General features: G+C 38.8%; 1 protein-coding gene across 1 annotated transcript in view; it reads right to left on the bottom strand.

Moving 5' to 3' along the window:
• eys (eyes shut homolog) overlaps window positions 1–19,520 on the bottom strand; it is a 330,983-nt gene that overhangs the window by 12,517 nt on the left and 298,946 nt on the right. The window contains 4 exon segments of the mRNA XM_053479756.1: window positions 2,022–2,166; window positions 2,841–3,007; window positions 3,717–3,899; window positions 11,749–11,921. Coding sequence (XP_053335731.1) covers window positions 2,022–2,166; window positions 2,841–3,007; window positions 3,717–3,899; window positions 11,749–11,921 — 668 coding nt within the window.

The raw sequence follows: 19,520 nt of genomic DNA, 5'->3' as shown, positions 1-19,520 counted from the left end.
CGTCTCTCCTGCTGGGTGAATACACACACTCGCTGTGTGTGTGTGTGTGTGTGTGTGAGATGTGCGTGTGCGCGTGCGCACACACACACACACATTAACGGAGAGACCGTTTTTAAAACCGTTTAAAAATTAGCAGGGAACATCGCTAGTCACACTCGCGTGAGTGCATACTAACGGGATTACTACTGTGAAGTAAAACAACAACAACAACAACAACAGCAAAAATTAAACAGCTCCTCACCTTTGAAAACAGTCGCGACAGAGAGAAGTTTGTGTGTTTATTTGGCAACCTGAGAGAAGGGGAGCTGTAAAGCCGAGACCTATTGTCTCCCCTGCTGGGTCTTAGTGCCTGCAGTGTTTTTGAGAGTGTGTGTTTGTGTCTGTGTAAGGCAGAGAATTTGTGTGTTTGTTTGGCAACCTGAGAGAAAGGGGCCGTAAACGCGAGCAAGCCCCCCTTCATTCCCCCCTTCTCTCAGGTTGCCAAATAAACACACAAACATCTCTCTGTCGCGATTGTTTTCAAAGGTAAGGAGCTGTTTAATTTGTTTTTTGTTGTTGTTGTTTTACTTACAGCAGTGATCCTGTTAGTATGCGCTCACGTGAGTGTGACTAGGAATGTTCCTTGCTAATTTTTGAATGGTTTTAAAAACGGTCTATCCGTTAATGTGTGTGTGTGTGTGTGCACATGCGCGCGCACATTTTACACACATACACCCTGCATGCACAAACGAAAACCCTTATCTGTCGGGGTTTAATTTTACATTTTTTTAAGGTAAAGTACAGGTTAATTTGTTTTATTTTTACTTTATATTTTGTATTAATTATATTTATGTATTTATTTTTTGGGGCTGTAGAACAAATAATTTAAGTTTCTATTATTTCCTATGGGAAAATAAAATTTGGTTTACGAGTGTTTTGGAATACGAGCCCACTTCCGGAACGAATTAAGCTCGTAATCCGAGGTTCCACTGTACTCTTAATGTGGAGCCCCCTAGTGACGGGGAGGAATTGGACACAACTAAATTAGGGAGAAAATCTGGGAAAAATCATCAGAGAATGCTACAGAAATACATTGTATTTTAAGAAGAAATACAATTTTTATTCATGTTTAACTGGCCAGGTTTGCTGAACCTGTGTCCGTGACAAAACTAGAACCTTAGGTCCATACTATCCGCCTTGTATGGTTCAACCTGAGATGGTCTTTTTGAGTTACCAGTCATCTCAACCCAGTCTGGACTATTCTTTTAAATTTTACATTCCTTTTTTTTTCCTTTATCAAATCTAGAGACTGTTGCTTGTGAAAGTCTCGAGAGAGAAAGTCCCAGCAGTATCTGCAGCATTTAAACAAACTCATCTGTCACCAACAACCACGACGCAGTCAAAGTCGCTGAGATCACATTCTGATATTTAATCTGAACATTAACCGAAGGCCTGTTTCTGCATTTTTTTAACGCACTGAGCCGCAACCACATGATTGTCTAAACGAATAATTTCACGAATGAGCAGGCGTATACAGTAGATCTTTCTACTGACGTTGCCAGTGAATTCTAAGATTTTTTACATTCTAAGATTAACCAAAATACAGCACAACTGATATTCACTCTGCTTAGCAGTCATAACCAATACATTCAAGCATTTTTACTCATCAGCCTTTCTTTTAATATCTTATTTCACTTCAATCCTCTTTAAAACCTGTAGAAACGTAGCAGTAAATCCCTTTGTAAATGTACCTAGCGCGCTATTTCATCAGGTCAATTAGGAAGCCTGCCTGGAATGCAAAACCGCTGGGTTGATATTCGGTAGCGGAAAAAAATTCCTAGGCCGATTTCCGCAAATTGAATTCGCCCCACGAGTTGCATCGTGAAACTGAAATGAGGTTCATTACAAGCCTGTAACGTTCAATAGGATACAATGCCTTTAAGAGTTACTCTATGCAGGGCTTACTTAGGATTAATAAACAAAGAGACACTGGGACATTAATTACCTTAATTAAGAAGAGTCCGTACGGCCAATTATCTTACCTTGAAAGCTTTTATTGTATCTGGCGCCTAAAGGCAGCATCTCGGGGAGGTGCTCGCTGTAGCCACCCACGTAGAGCAGACTAGATGTGGTCAAAGTTGCCAGATTACCAGGACTCGACCCCGTCTTGTTCCTTTGCCCGTCGACCTGAACATGCACCGCTTAAAGGTTATCTGACACTAACATGCATATTTTACTGTTAGGTCAATAACACTTTCTCAAACTGTTCACTTTTGACACTTAATGGATTTGCCGTTGACCCAGGTCGTCTCTCTGATTTTGCAGAATACAAATTGCAAATGTACTACACATCATTAGAGCTAAAATCTGCTCCATCTGATACATAATGTCTTTTAAAATGAAAAATCAATATGTTAAATGTAATCGGTCTTAAATTTTAAAGCATCACGTAAAGGAATGGTACATGGAATTGTGAGAATATGTATGAGCTTAGAGGTAACACCAGAGTGCTTTCATATCCTCCGTCTAGGAACCCCAGTAGTCCAACCATAGACCCCAATGGCTACCGATGTGTTGATTCCCATTTTTACATTTCGCATTTACATGCTACCGGCAATTTGGGAACGCCAATTAGCCTAATCTGCATGTCTCTGGACTGTGGGAGGACACAGGAGTTTACATGAGAGAAGATGCAAGAGAGAACATGCAAACTCCATGTACACATGGAACCCGGACCCTGGAGGTGTAAGCCGACAGTGCTAACCACTACGCCACCGCACTCTTTCAGAGCAGCGATAAGTCACCATGGTTCAGCTGTGAACTGTATGAACATGTGCATTGCTCGTAACTAAGAAAAGCACCTTCATCCATCCGTTCCTTAGATATCGTCCGAAGTGCACAGTGTGTGTTTTCATCCTCTGGTTTAAAGGGTCACTGACGATGGTAGCCATCCCTGAACCGAGGTTGAACTTATGGATGATTCGTCTGTTTCTCACCCCCAAGGCAAAGAAGTCATCTCCAGCGATACCTTTTGGAAAGATATGGAGTCACACCTCTAAGTTTTGTGCACAACTCATACAGCAAACACACCAATTTATCATAGCAATTATCAGATGAATGGCTGCTGTCTTATCGTCTTTCTCTCTCCACCTCTTTTTCTCTTTCTCTCGCTCTCTCTCTTTTGTGATTTCTGTCCTCCACTGTACCATGCCATTCCCCTGACAATTGCTTCATTATTCATACAGCTGTCTTCTTCTGCTTTTCCCCTGATGCATCACCCTAAACTGTAATACCGAGAAAGCGGTGCCAAAGTACGGAAGATTCACGACCCCCTCGCGTTCCTCTTCGCCTGTCTGCCTTTTGATTAAATGGCCCGCCACTGGTGACATGTCACTCAGCAGCCAGTGTGGCTGACCTCGGGGAAAAAATTGGGAACAGCGTGACACTCGCTTGAAGCGAACTACGTCATCTTTCTGAAACTGAACTGTTCTAATTAGAGAACGGATGAGAAGCATCTTCAAGAAGAGTAGACTTCAATGGATCGTATTCGTCTTTTGAAGGAGAAGGAATCTTAATTATAAGACCTTGTTTAAAAAAACAAGAAAGAGGAAGAAATCTCCTCTAACGCCGGCATCAAAACGTCCTGAAATTCCCACATGCATTACATACGTGACAGAAATCATTTCTAAACACATGCGGATATTAATTTCCCATGTGTGTACTATAACCTCGCTCACCGTGTCCTTTCTGTCCAGAGAAGAGAATAAGGTTATCCTTCACGGCTGTGCCGTTATTGGAAAACGTCAGTTTCAGATGGAACTCATAGAAGTAGCTCATGCTGGAAATAGGCAGGTAGGCCATGTAGGACGGGTATCCGAACTCATCAAGCCCGCTAAATCTGGGTCGTGTAATTCGGATAGCTGTGGAGAAAGTAAAAAGTACAAAAAAAAAATTATAATAATAATAAAGCCAAAGTCAGAAATAGTCTAGGTAAAATCTATTTGCTTTTGTAGGATACCATCAAAGACATGTAAGTGACACTTAACAGTTTAGTGCAGCCTCCAGAAGAGCCACCAGATGATGCTCTTGATTCACACACTACATTTTTAACCATGCACTTAGGTTTTTTTTTTTTATTTATTTATTTTTTTAATCCAGTGCCACATAGGAATGGCTGTTAGTTAAAGATTGCTATGCTTTTCTCCTTACATTTGTGTTTCGCTCTTTTATAGTTGGCACGCATTTGGTCACAAGCAGATGTTTCATAACCTCTTTTTTTAAATAAAAAAGTGAGGAAAACATGAACAAATGTACTATAATCCCATTTATTTACATAATTACGAATTGTCGATTGCTTCAAAAGAAAAATGAGTCATTTCAGAATTGCAAGCAAGCTGTCAAGTAATTTCATTTACGCCTAAACATACATACATACTGTACAGTACAGCATATTGTTGTGTCTTCAGGTTATCTGCATTTGCCTGCAATGCCACCCATCAGCGAGTGTCTTCCTTCCTTCCTTCCTTCCTTCCATCCATCCAGTCCCCCCCTCCCCTAATGCCTTGTGTGCACGAGACTCTGCCTAAACAGTGACTGCATGCAGGCATTCTGTTTTTCTTTCTGAATTATTTATGCATTTGCAAATTGCACAGATAGAAGCTCATTGCTTTATATTTGCACAGTGTCCAATAATTCCCCAGGACACTATCAAGAGAAGAAGTGGATGAGGTTCTGCCATTTAAAAGAAAAAAAAAAAGAAAAGAAAGTAAAATCCTGTGTGTGTGTGCAACGCCCCCGTTGGCTCACACACATCTGCTCATTTGTGCTTTCTTCGGCTCAAACAAGTCTTTAATGAGACCATGTGTTAAATGACATCAGGTGAAACCTGCGTCCTGTGCCAGCTTCGAAATGTGCTGGAGGACATTCGGAATTTGACATTCTTGAAGCTAAAAAAGGAAACCGAAAAACAATAGCAATCCCTCAAGAAGCTCACTAACCGTCCACAAATCTACAGATTTACTTTATATGCTGTACTAAAATGTCTTAAGCCAAAGTCAAACTGTCATGGTGAGACAGGGTGGTCTTGCATTAAAAAAAAGAAAAAAAAAGAAAAAGCCAGCCTTCATAAGGAAATCTCTCAAGAATTAAACAAGAACAGTGTCATAATTATGGTGTGATTTACAGCAAATTAAGCAGTTGGGAAAAGCTTTGGCTGGTGCATCCATTACTGGCAATTAGCATCAATTCTTTTATGTATCAAACTGGTGGAGGAGATTCAGCGCATATATTAACCAGGCTGTGGGACTGAACAGTTGCTACAGAGGTAACTGGAGTTATATAAGATAGACACATTTCAGTTTATGCTTGTTCATGAATATGAGTCACCCCACACAGCATTACAGCAGTGCGCGGTATTTCATGCCGGGGACTTTCCAACTTTCCCATCGAAACGATTTCTCGGTAAAATATACTCACTATGTTTTGGAAGAATATGTTCAATTTTATATAAGATATCCTTTTGTTAAGGGCTGCAGATAAAACCTGTAGTAATGAAACAAAATGGTGGAAAGAGTACAAAACATGTTAACTCGAATGAAAATAGTCATCAAGATCTAACTAATCAAGTGAGATATGATGAAGTGAACTCCACCTCGATTATCAGTAAGTCCACCTCGATTATCAGTTAATAAGGCTTAAATTATTATACAAAATCCTTTGTTGTACTTGGTCTGCCTTTTGGATAAAGTCCTTACATGCACCATGTGGCGGATATTCTGTGGAGCACAACAAAGTTATTTAAATTCTAAAATGTGGCTTGTGCTATATGGTGCCACTCCGCGGGACGAATTGCGCCCCTTCCGCTGGAAAAGATGTGCATTCTTCCAATAACCACATCTGTATGATGGAAGTTTCTTTTTTATCTGGCTTGCTCCATGTTTCCAAAGGTGATAAGTAGATCCTACTCATTACCCTGACCATTACCTATAAGCTGTGTAAGTACTTTGGGATATATTTAATACTCTGACTATATTGTAATTAATTTAGATGTTTCAATCAATCAGACTCCTTATCCCCAGTAAACTGCAATCTTAATGCTTCTGCATACCAAGACATCTTGGACAATGCTATTTTTCCAACTTTGTGGCACAGTTTGGGGAAGTTCCTATTCTATTCCAACATGACTGTACCCCAGTGCACAAAGCAAGGACTATAAAGACACGGTTTGATGAATTCAGTTCGGTTGATGAGTTCCCAGATCTCAATTCCATTGAGCTCCTTTGGGATGAACTGGAATGGAGATTGCGAGCCTTCTCTTCCAACATCCTCATAAATGCTCCACAGAATGAATGGGCACGAATTCCCACAGAAACACTTCAAAATCGTGTGGACAAGAAGACTGGAAGCTGTTATAGCTGCAAAAGTGGGAGCAACTCCATATTGAATTATAATGTATTTGCACACAATGTCGTTGCCCGGTTGGATAAATACTTTCGTCCATATAGTGTATAGTATATCTGTTAGGCATTTTCATAAAGTGTAGAGTTTCAGCAGAGAAACTGCTTTAAGTTTAAGTGGGTATGGAATTTAAATGATTTAACATTTGCACACAGGGTCTTTAAACGGGCTTGCTGGCTTTCAGGATAAAGTGCATTTTATTTTTTATTATTTTATTAAATGTATAGATCAATTTGCACGTGTTACATGGAAACGCATACTCAAGAATACTTGAGATTCCTGTCTGAACTGTTTTACACCAATAATTTAATATAATACACAAACTAAGTAAAAGAGCCTTGGTTAGCGTGCATTCTGATTACTTTGTCCCTATGCAAATGTTTTATCATGTGTACAAAAAATAAATAAATTAATCAAATCCTGCAGCTGTAGTGTTGTTCACACAGCAGTAGAGCATATGATCACCCCACAGTACACTGCCACAGGCACAGTTACGTTTCTCTTCATGAGGATGCTGGTAACAAGTGAAAGTGACTGGGCCGATGAGGAAGTAAGAGCCTATTAAAATTCTGCTCATGCTCTGTGAGCGACACACCGCCAGTTTATTCCAGCTCCCTGAGAAGAAAAAAAAAGTGGTCTCCATGCCAGTTTTACCACATTTCTTCTTCTTTCAGAAAGAATTCTTATGAGCTTATTTTTTTTTAAATACCAGCAGAGTGTTCTTCAGTGTGGGGGAAAAAGTACTGCAGCCTACGCAGTGTTTAGTCAAAGCAGATGTGCATTTTTTTAGGATACTTTCTCTACATGATTACTGTACTTTATGAGCCAAGCAGCACCTTCAGGTACACTGAGCTGGATTTACTATTAAAAAAACAAACAAAAAAAAACATTAAATCCGTTGAGATATACTTTTAAATGTAACAAAAAGGGGTCTAAGACCTTACCTTTTGACATTTTGGATAAGCATATGGATCACTGTGTATGTGGATTGGGCTGTGTTTTTTTAGATTGACCTAAGAAGAACCTGGACAGATGTTGCATGATTGCAGACAGCATCCAGCCAGCAAAGCTTTGGGCAAATACAACTGTTTTGGCACGCGTTATTGGATTAACTGTTTTTTTTTTTTTTATGTGAAAGCAATATTATCTGCCAGTGAATATGGGTTTTGGGAATTGCTTAACCTACAGAATACATGACTTATCCTGGCTGGCAATTTGTAGACCTTTAAACTGGAAGGACAGGGTTTATTAAAAGGTCACATGCACAGAGGCCATATGACCCCAGAGGATACGGTGCAGTAAAGATGACCTTTACAGCTAGCCACTGTAATGTTAACAAATAGCGCCCTACACCATGATGTCCTGTCTTAACATACTACTCTCACCTAGGGTTATTCTTAGTGCAGCTCGGTCAATAACTGCTTTATATTTATGATTTACTAAGATCAACACTGCATATATACAGTATATATACAGTATATATACAGTATATATATATATATATATATATATATATATATATATATATATATATATATATAATGTAATGTAATATAAATGCATATTGCATATACTGTATTTGTATACATACACAGATTCAGCCAAAAAAAACTTGTATAAGTATTTTAATACAGAATTCATTGCTATGATAATAATATAATAATAATTGAATATTATTATTATTATTATATTAAATGTTATATACATCATACTATTTTTCTTTTCCTGAAATGTGTCTAAATTATTTTGCTGACTCACAAAAGTCACGTAATTATTAATACTACAAGATACTGATTAACAAATCAAACTGGCTGATAAACAATATATATGCTCCACAGATGTATTGACATCGCTGGAAACATGCCAATAAATGCTGACATTTAAAATGCTCTTTAAATGTCCTATCAAAAAACATTTATTATTGTGACATGATTTCATAACCGAGCATTGTTGAATTCTTAAACATAAAGGTCAGGAGGTGTTGATTAATTCTTTCTACCAGCATGGCTCTGGCATCATTTCCAGCAGTGGTTTTATATTAATGCACTTGTTCTAATATGTTATTGTCTCTATAGTAACAGCTCATTCACAGGAACCTGTATCACAGCCTTTCCGCCTAATCTAATAATGAACAAAAAATGTCCTGTTAAACCAAAAAAAAAAAAAAGAAAAAAAAGAAAAAAAAAGGATAGAAAAAAGTCAATTTTATGATTTGGTAAAGCTTTCTGTAATAAGACATTTATCTAATATAACAGTAAGTTTTCTGCCACAAGGAAATCTTCAGTACAAAAGACTTCTAGTTACTTGGTAACATGACTTTTTTTGGCTTATTAACTTAAAGGTATAGAAAAAGAAGAATAAGAAGAAAAAACAGAAAGTCAAATTTTTAACTTATATCTTGCAAGGTAGAAATATAAATGCTCCAATGCATGCATGCCTGAAACATAAAAAACAAACAAAAAAAAACAAACAAACTATATATATATATATATATATATATATATACACTCACCTAAAGGATTATTAGGAACACCATACTAATACGGTGTTTGACCCCCTTTCGCCCTTAGAACTGCCTTAATCGTACGTGGCATTGATTCAACAAGGTGCTGGAGGCATTCTTTAGAAATGTTGACCCATATTGATAGGATAGAATCTTGCAGTTGATGGAGATTTGTGGGATGCACATCCAGGGCACGAAGCTCCCGTTCCACCACATCCCAAAGATGATCTATTGGGTTGAGATCTGGTGACTGTGGGGGCCATTTCAGTACAGTGAACTCATTGTCATGTTCAAGAAACCAATTTGAAATGATTCGAGCTTTGTGACATGGTGCATTATCCTGCTGGAAGTAGACATCAGAGGATGGGTACATGGTGGTCATAAACGGATGGACATGGTCAAAAACAATGCTCAGGTAGCCCGTGGCATTTAAACGATGTCCAATTGGCACTAAGGGGCCTAACGTGTGCCAAAAAAACATCCCCCACACCATTACACCACCACCACCAGCCTGCACAGTGGTAACAAGGCATGATGGATCCATGTTCTCATTCTGTTTACGCCAAATTCTGACCCATTTTTTTAGTCTTCAATTGTCCAATTTTGGTGAGCTTGTGCAAATTGTAGCCTCTTTTTCCTATTTGTAGTGGAGATGAGTGGTACCCGGTGGGGTCTTCTGCTGTTGTAGCCCATCTGCCTCAAGGTTGTGCATGTTGTGGCTTTACAAATGCTTTGCTGCATACCTCAGTTGTAACGAGCGGTTATTTCAGTCAAAGATGCTCTTCTATCAGCTTGAATCAGTCGGCCCATTCTCCTCTGACCTCTAGCATCAACAAGGCATTTTCGCCCACAGGACTGCCGCATACTGGATGTTTTTCCCTTTTCACACCATTCTTTGTAAACCCTAGAAATGGTTGTGCGTAAAAATCCCAGTAACTGAGCAGATTGTGAAATACTCAGACCGGCCCGTCTGGCACCAACAACCACGCCATGCTCAAAGGCGTTGACCAGGACCACACCCCTAAATGCATTGAAGCAACTGCCATGTGATTGGTTGATAAGATAATTGCATTAATGAGAAATTGAACATGTGTTTCAGCAATTGTTAACACTTTAACACTTACTTCTGCACCACCTGAAGGCTGTTATGCAAGAGAAATAAATAATAACAATAAAAAAATATTAGGCAAACTTAACCCAAAAGTTAACTCACTATGGTCATATTTCATATAAAAGATGAGTAAGAGTAAGATGAGTAGGAAAAAGTGAAACGGAAAAGTTATGTAGGAAAAAAATTAAAAGGAATCTAATACAATACAAAACAGCTTTCATGGCACTTTATATCTGAAATTAATTATAGGGCTTCATAACTCTTACCATTACTTTACCATTTAATTAAATTGAATTACATAAAATATATACTATCCTTAGCTGTTAGATTCTCTTTGTTATAGCAACTAAATGCTACAGGATCACATGACTACCAGACATCGCAATTAACATACCAAAAATATATAAAAAGCAGGTAACGTCTGAGCTGTCTCAGGTTATACTCTGAGTGTCTCTGCATACCCATAATGAATGAATGCAAAAACAAAGGAAGCGTGAGCACCAACGAGCGCTACGGCAGCCTCAGCTACTGATCGATATAGACTTTGATGTTAACTGATGGCACCGGGCTTTAAATTGAAATGTCACCCACACTCCATGTAACACAAGAAGATTACTGCGCTCCAGCTGGCATAGGCATTATGCTGTCTAATTGAGAGAGAGGTGTCTGGCACGGCAGCTAGGTGAGCTGTGCCAAAGCGTCTTTTAAATCTTGCTACCCAATTAAGTTATAGCAAAATAAGAGCTTTTACAGTACATCGTGCAGGAGAGATCTAATAGATGGAGAGAGCCTGTACAATACTGTCCATTTAATGTGTATAGTATTAGGTGCTCTGATGTCTACTGTTATTCCCGGTAAGGTTATGAACTAGACGATTGAAATGCAACTATATGAAATGTGGAAAAAAAAAAAAAAACAGACAGTCGGCGTAATCAGTAAACACTACTGTAATTTACACTGTCTGGTAACTTATGGGCAAACTTACAAGATACAAACAAGTTCCAATAAAAAAAAAAAATCTCATCTATCCTGGTTTCACTTGCTCACGACATTCCAGCTCACAACAATTTTATTTAACTGGAAGGCTTGCACAGTGGTGTTTCTAATAGCTTTCTAATTCCCGGTTCAGTCCTGAGCTTGGGTTACTGCACGTTCTCCTCATGTCCTCACGGGGTTCATCCAGGTTCTACACCTCCCAAAAACATGCCAAAAGGTAAATACAGGGTGAATTTGTGTGTAAATGCCACTCTACGATGAAATGCCATCTCCTCCAGGTGTATTCCCACAACAGGCCCTGTATTCCTGGGATGGACTCCGGATCCGCCGCAATTCCGACCAGGATGTTTTTTAAAATATTTTGAAAGATAAGCATCAAGCAAATGTATATCTTTATTTCTTTCTATGACACATTACCCTTATATACACTTAAAATATACCCTGGTGTTTATTGGACCACGCTGTGCCCACTTATTCTTGAGACATAGGGAATGAAATGAATGCATGATGAAATGTACCATGGAACTATGGTAAAAAACTTAGGAATATAAACCATCCTTTTTTTTTTTGTTGTGAACATAAATGTATAGGTTTGGATCAATTCCAAAATCAAATCCTTATTACAATATTGATAAAAAAACAAACAAATTAAATTAAATTAGCTTCAGCTCGAACCACTACCACCACAAATATCAGAACCTACCTTTGTCACACAGGAGGCCTTGCCTTCCATGTGGGCACAGACACACTGCCTCTAACTTGCTCTTGGGAACGCAGGTGGCGCCGTGGGCACACGGGTTACGTTCACAGGCACTGAACTGACACAGCTTGCCTGAGTAGAGCGGGGGACACATGCAGAACCAGGTCTCTGCATCACTGCACACACACAGACCAAAAAAAAAACAAAAAAAAGGAACGGAAAGAGATCATTAGGATCCAAGCGAAATGTTCTCTTGCTGCATCATTAATTCTACTCAGTGTAGCTTGTGTAGAAAATATAAAAAAGTAGGAGGGAGTGGGATAGGTAGAAGGACAGACAGACGGATGGAGAGAAACAGCATGAAGAGACGGGGAGAATACAAAATCACCCCGATGTGCAACGTCATGGTTCTGCTTTGCAATCAATACAAGAGACTGATGTGTACTTCGATAACCCCGTCAGCTCTCATTGAATTTGCTAGCATACATCTGGCCAGAGATTTAGGCTGCTGGATTGATTGTGCAGCGTAAGACAAATTAAATAGAACCGATTTAAAATAACAAGAACCACCTGAAGATGGAGGCTCGTCTCGGGGACGTCGGGAAATGTTGTACGGGGTTGATTCAAATCTTATTTCCTGGTACTGAGTGACTGGAGAACCAAGAGTGGTCTGATTTAACTCCAAGGATCAGTCTGGCTCTTTGAATATTACCATGCTTCATAGCGAGGCAAGAACTGGAAGGTGGGCCAACGAGATAAGCAATATTCTGACTCGGAGTCTATGATGCTTCTCCAAGATGATATCTGATACAGGAAAGATCAGAATTGAGGATTTTTAAATCCATAAATTAATAATGCACTTTGAGCTGCACTGCAGCAGGGTACATTTTGCCACTCCAGAGCTGAATCCAAGAAATGAAATATTTATATTCTCTTTCACAAAAATAAAATATACAGTACATAAAAAAAAAAAAAAATCGAAATTATGGTTTTAACATGAAGAAAAAAAGAAAGAAAAAAAGCGTCCAAATAAAAACCATTAGGATGTCTGGGTTAGGAACTAGATTACCGGTGTGGATAACAAGCTGAATAATGAGGCACCTGCTCAACCATAAAAACGTTTAACCTCTCAACCTGGCCTGAATTCTGTCCAGGAAAAAAATTCAGCAAAACTAATTTGCATCTAAGCATTTACACTAAATTAGCATGGCGCATGAAAACATCATTCACACACACTGATCTACAGTGATCCTGCGGCTCATGGGAGCCAAGCTGGTCGATAATTTTCTCTCGCTGTCGGTAACTCATTGGGTGACCTGGTTCATGACAGTTTCTACACTGGAGCTCTTTAGGATATTCCCAGGGAAGGTCTGTGCACAGTTTGTCACTGCCGTTTGGAACAGCGGGAGGTAATGCCACAGCAGACTGTGAGATTAGTGCCCTGCATTATGGGCAACATGCAAACACATCTGTCACTCTGAGTGATGGCCCTACCGCACACACCTAGCTCAAAACCCGATGCAGATAGAAGGGGAGAAAAACTCAGGTGTCTGCTGCTTAATGACCTAGTGAACATAAGCAAATGATTTCACGGAAGATAAAACGTGAAATAAAATGTTCTGCTACAACTGCTTTTTACATTTGTTTGTATTATTCACATCAGGATATGTAAAAATCTGAAACTAATCGAATTATCTAGGTAGAAAATATCAAATGAAAAAACAGTTTAAGGCTTAATAACTGGCCATTCTTTGACTTTCGTGAAATGAAAGCTCAATGTACATGATCAAGTTATATATCCCACTTCAGTAAAACTGGTGACAGGGTTTTGTGCACCCCAGGCCCATCGATGCCTGTGGGGAGGAAAGGCCAGTCCATCTGGTCCGATTGCACAGAAAAGCCAATGCAAGACAAATCGCCAAAGAAAGGCAATGCTGGCCACAATAGAAAGGCAGGAGAACACCAAGTGCACCACAGCCTGCACCAAGGACGCCACCAAGTGCACAAGGACGCCATCTTGGCCATCTCGGCCTCCAAACTCCAACCCAATCGAGCACCTATGTTAACGCACAAGACAAACAATTCAGTCCATTGATGCCCCATCTCATAACTAACAGCACCCAAATGACGTTCTAGTGCAGGCACCACAGCGCACCTGTAGATATCTTGTGGAGTCATCTTCAAGGGGCACCTTACACAATACTTCCACCGGTGGCACAAGGGGAACCTAACACAATACTTTCCTACTGATAATTTTGCGTTATAGCTCATCGAGATATGGGTGAAAATAAACTAGGCAATATGTAATGTAGAGATTGTAGTATCACTGGAGCCATGATCAAAGCATTCACTAAATAGACCATTACAGTATGTAAATAAGCTTTCATATTTCCTGCGTTGAAATAGTACAGGCATTGGCTGCGAGAGGCAGCACATACAACGTAAACAAAGATGGCCGACTGCTTGACTGTTTAGGAGCGAGCTAAGATCGCAGCATGCTATGTTCTTACGCTGAGATGGTGGCGTACAGTGAAAGAGAGGAATGCAACACTACTGTATGTCTGGAGACAATATAAAATGGTGCATTTGAGGTTTGAGGTAACTGGTAGACGCCACCGGAGCCTACGTTGAAATGTAAAGATTTGCTTTGATTATCCTATGTACAATTTGTACTTTTATTACCATTTTTTAATGCCTAGTTACTTTTAATCCACCCTGTATGTATAGTCCACTATTGATGTATACATTCATATACACCATATGGATTTTTGCACTACTGTATATGGCCAAATGTAGATGGGGCATCATGTGGACACCTGACTATAACACCTTTAACATCTCGTTCTCTTGGTCCTTTAGATCCTTGTCGCTATTATAATAATCTCCACTTCTCTGGAAAGGCTTTCCACTAGATTTTGTAACACAGCAGTATGCATTCGCTCACTTAACCACAAGAGCATTAGTGAAGTCAGGCGTTAATGTTGGGTGAGGAGGCATGGGGTGCTGTAAGTGTTCCATTTCATCCCAACGGGGTTCACTGGGGATCCGGTCAGGGCTTTGTGCACAGGGGAATTGACATGTTGGAATATGTTTGGGCTTTATGCAGTCCCCTACAAAAGTACCGCAATAGCAGGCCAGATCTTTCCCTTTGGCTATAATACTGAAGACCATTTGGGTTTAAGATCAAAAGATGAATATGAGATCATTCTCCAAAAAAAAAAAAAAGGCATATCTGTTCCAAGACAGCTAAGAGAAATTATAATGCTATAGCACACAAAGACATTGTACTACTGCGTGCTTTTGACTTTGTTGCAGCAGTTTGGGGAAGGCCCGTATAATATTATAAATCATTAATAATATAATTTTGGCCATATAGTTTATGACCACCTTCAGTAAATACTATATGACATTTATACATTTATCTCCTTTGGCTGATCCATTTTCCCAAAGTGACTTACAAATCTGTGAAATTGTGAAGAAGGGGTTATGTATCTTGCTCAAGGGGGCCAACAGTGATAGCTCGATGATGCTGGGATTTGAACTCTCAACCTTCCATTCAGGAGCCAAGTAGCCCAACGCCTCAACCAGTGAGCTACCATTGCCAGTTTATAAGACATGCTGTAACTGCAATCTGTACTAGGGGTAGCAGAGAATATAACATGGTGTCTGTCGGAGGAAAAGCAATCATTTTTTCCCATCACCTTGCGAAGAATTTATACATTTGATATGTAGTTTTAAGCAGCTTTAACAAAAAGTTTGTTAAACATTCCGTAGCAGATGATACAATGCACGGTTCAGTGCAGAATTAGCCAAAACACTACTGCTAAAGGATGGGCCGATTGTGGCAGCTGAACCCTACTGCAAACCCAAAAGTGCATCTGTTAATGACTATAATTTTCAAAACTGAAAAGAAGACAGTGAGTGCATGTTGCTAACACATTCCACATTCCACAGTAATTGAACTATTGACTGTACTGTAGATTTGCCTATTTTTTTCCCAACATAATAAATTAAGAGATGGGTTTCACAGACGACTGTGCATCACTTAAAGACGACCTTATGTAAATGTACTTCTAACCCATAACCATTTCTAATCCGACATTTCAGCTTTCTACCAAGCTAACGGTATGTATGCTAGTGGCTACATAACTCACATACAGCTTAGATTAGATATAAAGTGATTTTGTCAGCACTGTTTGCTACTCTAAGTGCATTAGCCTGCAAGCTCTTTCTTCTGATAAGATGATGATGGATGGGTCATCTGGTGTAGAGGCTTTTAAAAAGATCATAATCATCCCATCCGACGCCCAGAGATGCCCTTTATTTCAGTATAAAAAGTAAACCTTTGTTCAACTACAACTGGTGCCATTTTTGGGGCAATATCCAACCTATTTCACTGACTACTATATGTAATCCAACACTCTCAAATCTCAAATCTCTGTTAACATCAACAAGGTGGTTATTTAAATATACTGTAGAAAGTTTTTATATATAAATTGTACATTATAATTGTAATGTTCTGTTCTGAATGTTCTACATGTTCAGTAAAGTGTTTAAAGCCTGTACATCAGTAAGTCTCTCTATTCAGGTTATTGGACTGGACTTCTGTAATGCCCTTTATTTTGGCATTACCCAGTCCTCTTTCTGTCGCCTGCAGCTGGTACAGAATGCTGCAGCACGTCTTTCCACATGCATCACCCCAGTCCTTTTCTCTTCTCACTGCCTACCGGTATGTTAAGGAATAAAGAATAAATTTTTACTATTTGTTTTCTGATAATAGCTCCTTATTTAGCTCTTTCTGATATGGCACCAACATATATTTCTGATCTTACACACCCCTTGCTGTACTTTAAGGCCTTCTATCTACTGAAAGTACCTAGAATGAGATATAAATCGTGGTGTTAACATGCTTTTTTAGTGACAGCCCTACCTCTAAAAGGAAATTCAAAGTCAAACAGAATCAGAAAAAGACTATATTATTAGCTTAGTCTTTCCAACTTGCCTTATAATTTGATCGATTGTGGTGCTTTAATTGTCCTATTTTTATTTGATCTCCTGCTCCATATTTGTATGTCCTTTCTGTGTATTTTATTATTAAATTTTCCAAATTTCGTCCACATTTATAGTGTATAGATGCTATATTAATAAAGACTGATTGATTGATTGATTTTAGCTTAATGACTACTTTATAAAGGACCAAGTCTACTCTGGTAATGAACTAGATATTATAGACTCTTTCGATCCATGCACAACTTTTCAAGCTTCATTATATCGACAGTTTTGCACATCTGGACATCTTTCTTCAATGTGTACAACACGTCTTTAATATTATTAGTCTATTACTTGGACTTTGGACTAAAATAAATCATTTCTGTTACCCTAGCCTTGATCGTGTTTAATTTTTTTTTATTGTTATCTATTTTTCTCAAATTCATTATTAAATTGTCATATAATATAAAATATATAAAAAAAATAACTGAGAATAGGGAACATTTACATAATAAAATGCTCTATTTCTGGTAGATTCTTTTTTAAAAAAGAAGGTTTATCATAAGGATTTTAATGCCAGAGATGTCCACAATATGGCCGAGCCCTAAGAGCATACGCAGCTGTCTGAAATGTTTCCTTTTTGTACTGTGGTTTGGTTGAGCATCAGGGTTTCAGAAAATACTGTCTGACCCTTTCAAGGCTCATAAGCGTCAACAGCTTGCTGTCTTCCCACTTTTCCTCTCTGATTTCCACCACAAGCAAACATCAACATGAAAAATGTCACCAATAAATAAATAAATAAATAAATAAATAAATAAGCTTTAGGAGTTTCATATTTTTTATGAAACTCCCAATGCTTTTTTATATTTTTTAGACCTTTCTACTGAAATCAGCATTAATCTATTCCTCAATTTATAGATGTTAGGAGCTGTTCTATTGGATCAGACCACATGACCTAGCCTTCACTCCCCATGTGGATAAGTGAGCCTTGGCCACCCATGACCCTGTCGCCGGTTCACCGGTTTTTCTTTTTTGAATCACTTTTGGAATGTCCTGACCACTGCAGACCAGGAACATCCCACAAGAGCTGCAGTTTTGGAGTTGCCTTGACAAAGCTGTCTAGCCATTAAAATTTGGCCCTAATCACAGTAGCTACATTTTCAATATCTTGTCAGCTGAACGTGGGTGGGATATATTAGGCAGCAAGTGAAGCTTTTTTCCTCAAGTCGATGTGTTGGAAGCAGAAAAAATGAGAATGCCTAAGTGACTGTGAGAAGGGCTAAAATGTGATGGCCAGACGACTGGATCAGAGCAACTCCTGTAGGATGTACCTGATCTGCAAGTGGTACAAGGAAGGAAAGCCGGTGAACTAGCAATAGGGTCAAGGGTGGCCATGAGAAGCAAAAGGCCTGTGTATTCTGATCTAATAGAAGTGCTAGTGTAGATCGAATTGATTGAAGAGTTGTGATAGAAAAGAGTCAGTGCATCACTGTTATTGTGACAAAAAAAAGGGGGGCAGTTGGTCATAATGTCATGGCTGATCGATGTATTTCAATTCATGTCTATGATATTGAAACTGCTAAGATATTAATAAAGGGTGATACCTTTGAATATTGGCCTTCAATTTCTCTCTCTCTCTCTCTCTCTCTCTATATATATATATATATATATATATATATATATATATATATATATATACACAATTAAAAAGCACTTCTGAGTGTTCTGATGTTAATAAAACTGTCCATTATCACTTGAGGAGTGCTAAGAAAGTGTGAAGGATTAACATATCTTTATATGTTTATTCTGTTATAGTAAGGTAGCAAATCCATAAATGTATGAAGCGTTTATTCTCATAACTTCTATAAACCAGACAGGACACCAATAACAACACGTGATTTCATCGTCATAAATCCCTGTCGCTTCCCAACACACATTCTACTCGAATAAAGAGTATGTTATGCCACCACAGATGGACTTCTTAAGCATTCTATTCAGTCCTGATTTCTCACTTTGACTTGAGGTTCTTATGCACAATGGAAAAGAATGCAGCACAAAGTAAAAAAAGGTGTCCTATGTAAGTAGCCTGCATTTTTCCTAACTAATAAAGTCAAAATACTAAAATCGTACGCTGAGCAGCTTTAAATGCTTGTTAAACCTATAATGCGTATCCATAGTTACATAGTTTACCGGAATTCTAGCAAGCTTAAAGTAGTCGATGGAAAATGTGACTCATGTCAATGACTCATTCTTTAATTACGTGTCATTTTTAAAGAACTTAAATAAACTGTTTATTGTTACTGCAACTGAACTGACAGATCAAAATGAGTAATTGACTAAAAAATATTTTAAAGCACAAAGAAAGATTGGCTTAAAACGTGTATAAGAGAGAGTCCACCCTAAATGACCATGTATATACAGGGTCACGGGACTGAAAGCACAAGGTAGGGTACACTCTGGATGGGGTGTCAATCCATCAGTGTGGCGCACACACACGCATTAAGACATTAAAGGAACATTTTGCAAATTCTATGCACACAGCCCAGAGGTTGGAATCGAACGCTAATGCTAACCACTCCGTCACATTCAGTGACATCATCATAGTGTGATGCTTTTTTTTTCCAGCATCTCTGGCTTTTTGGAGGTTAAAACATAAAATTCCCTCTTTCGGACGCATGTGCCCACTGTCTTTCGGGTGAGCCCGGTGGCGATGTCGTAAGGTGCTTGGGCCCACTCATTGTTGCTTGCAGCTATATTTTGTATTTAAAATACTGAAGTCTTATTAA

This window comes from Clarias gariepinus, chromosome 20 (assembly GCF_024256425.1).
Source record: "Clarias gariepinus isolate MV-2021 ecotype Netherlands chromosome 20, CGAR_prim_01v2, whole genome shotgun sequence".
Lineage (NCBI taxonomy): Eukaryota > Metazoa > Chordata > Actinopteri > Siluriformes > Clariidae > Clarias > Clarias gariepinus.
The sequence above is the reverse complement of the archived record's forward strand: the minus strand, read 5'-3'. Positions and strand labels throughout refer to the sequence as shown.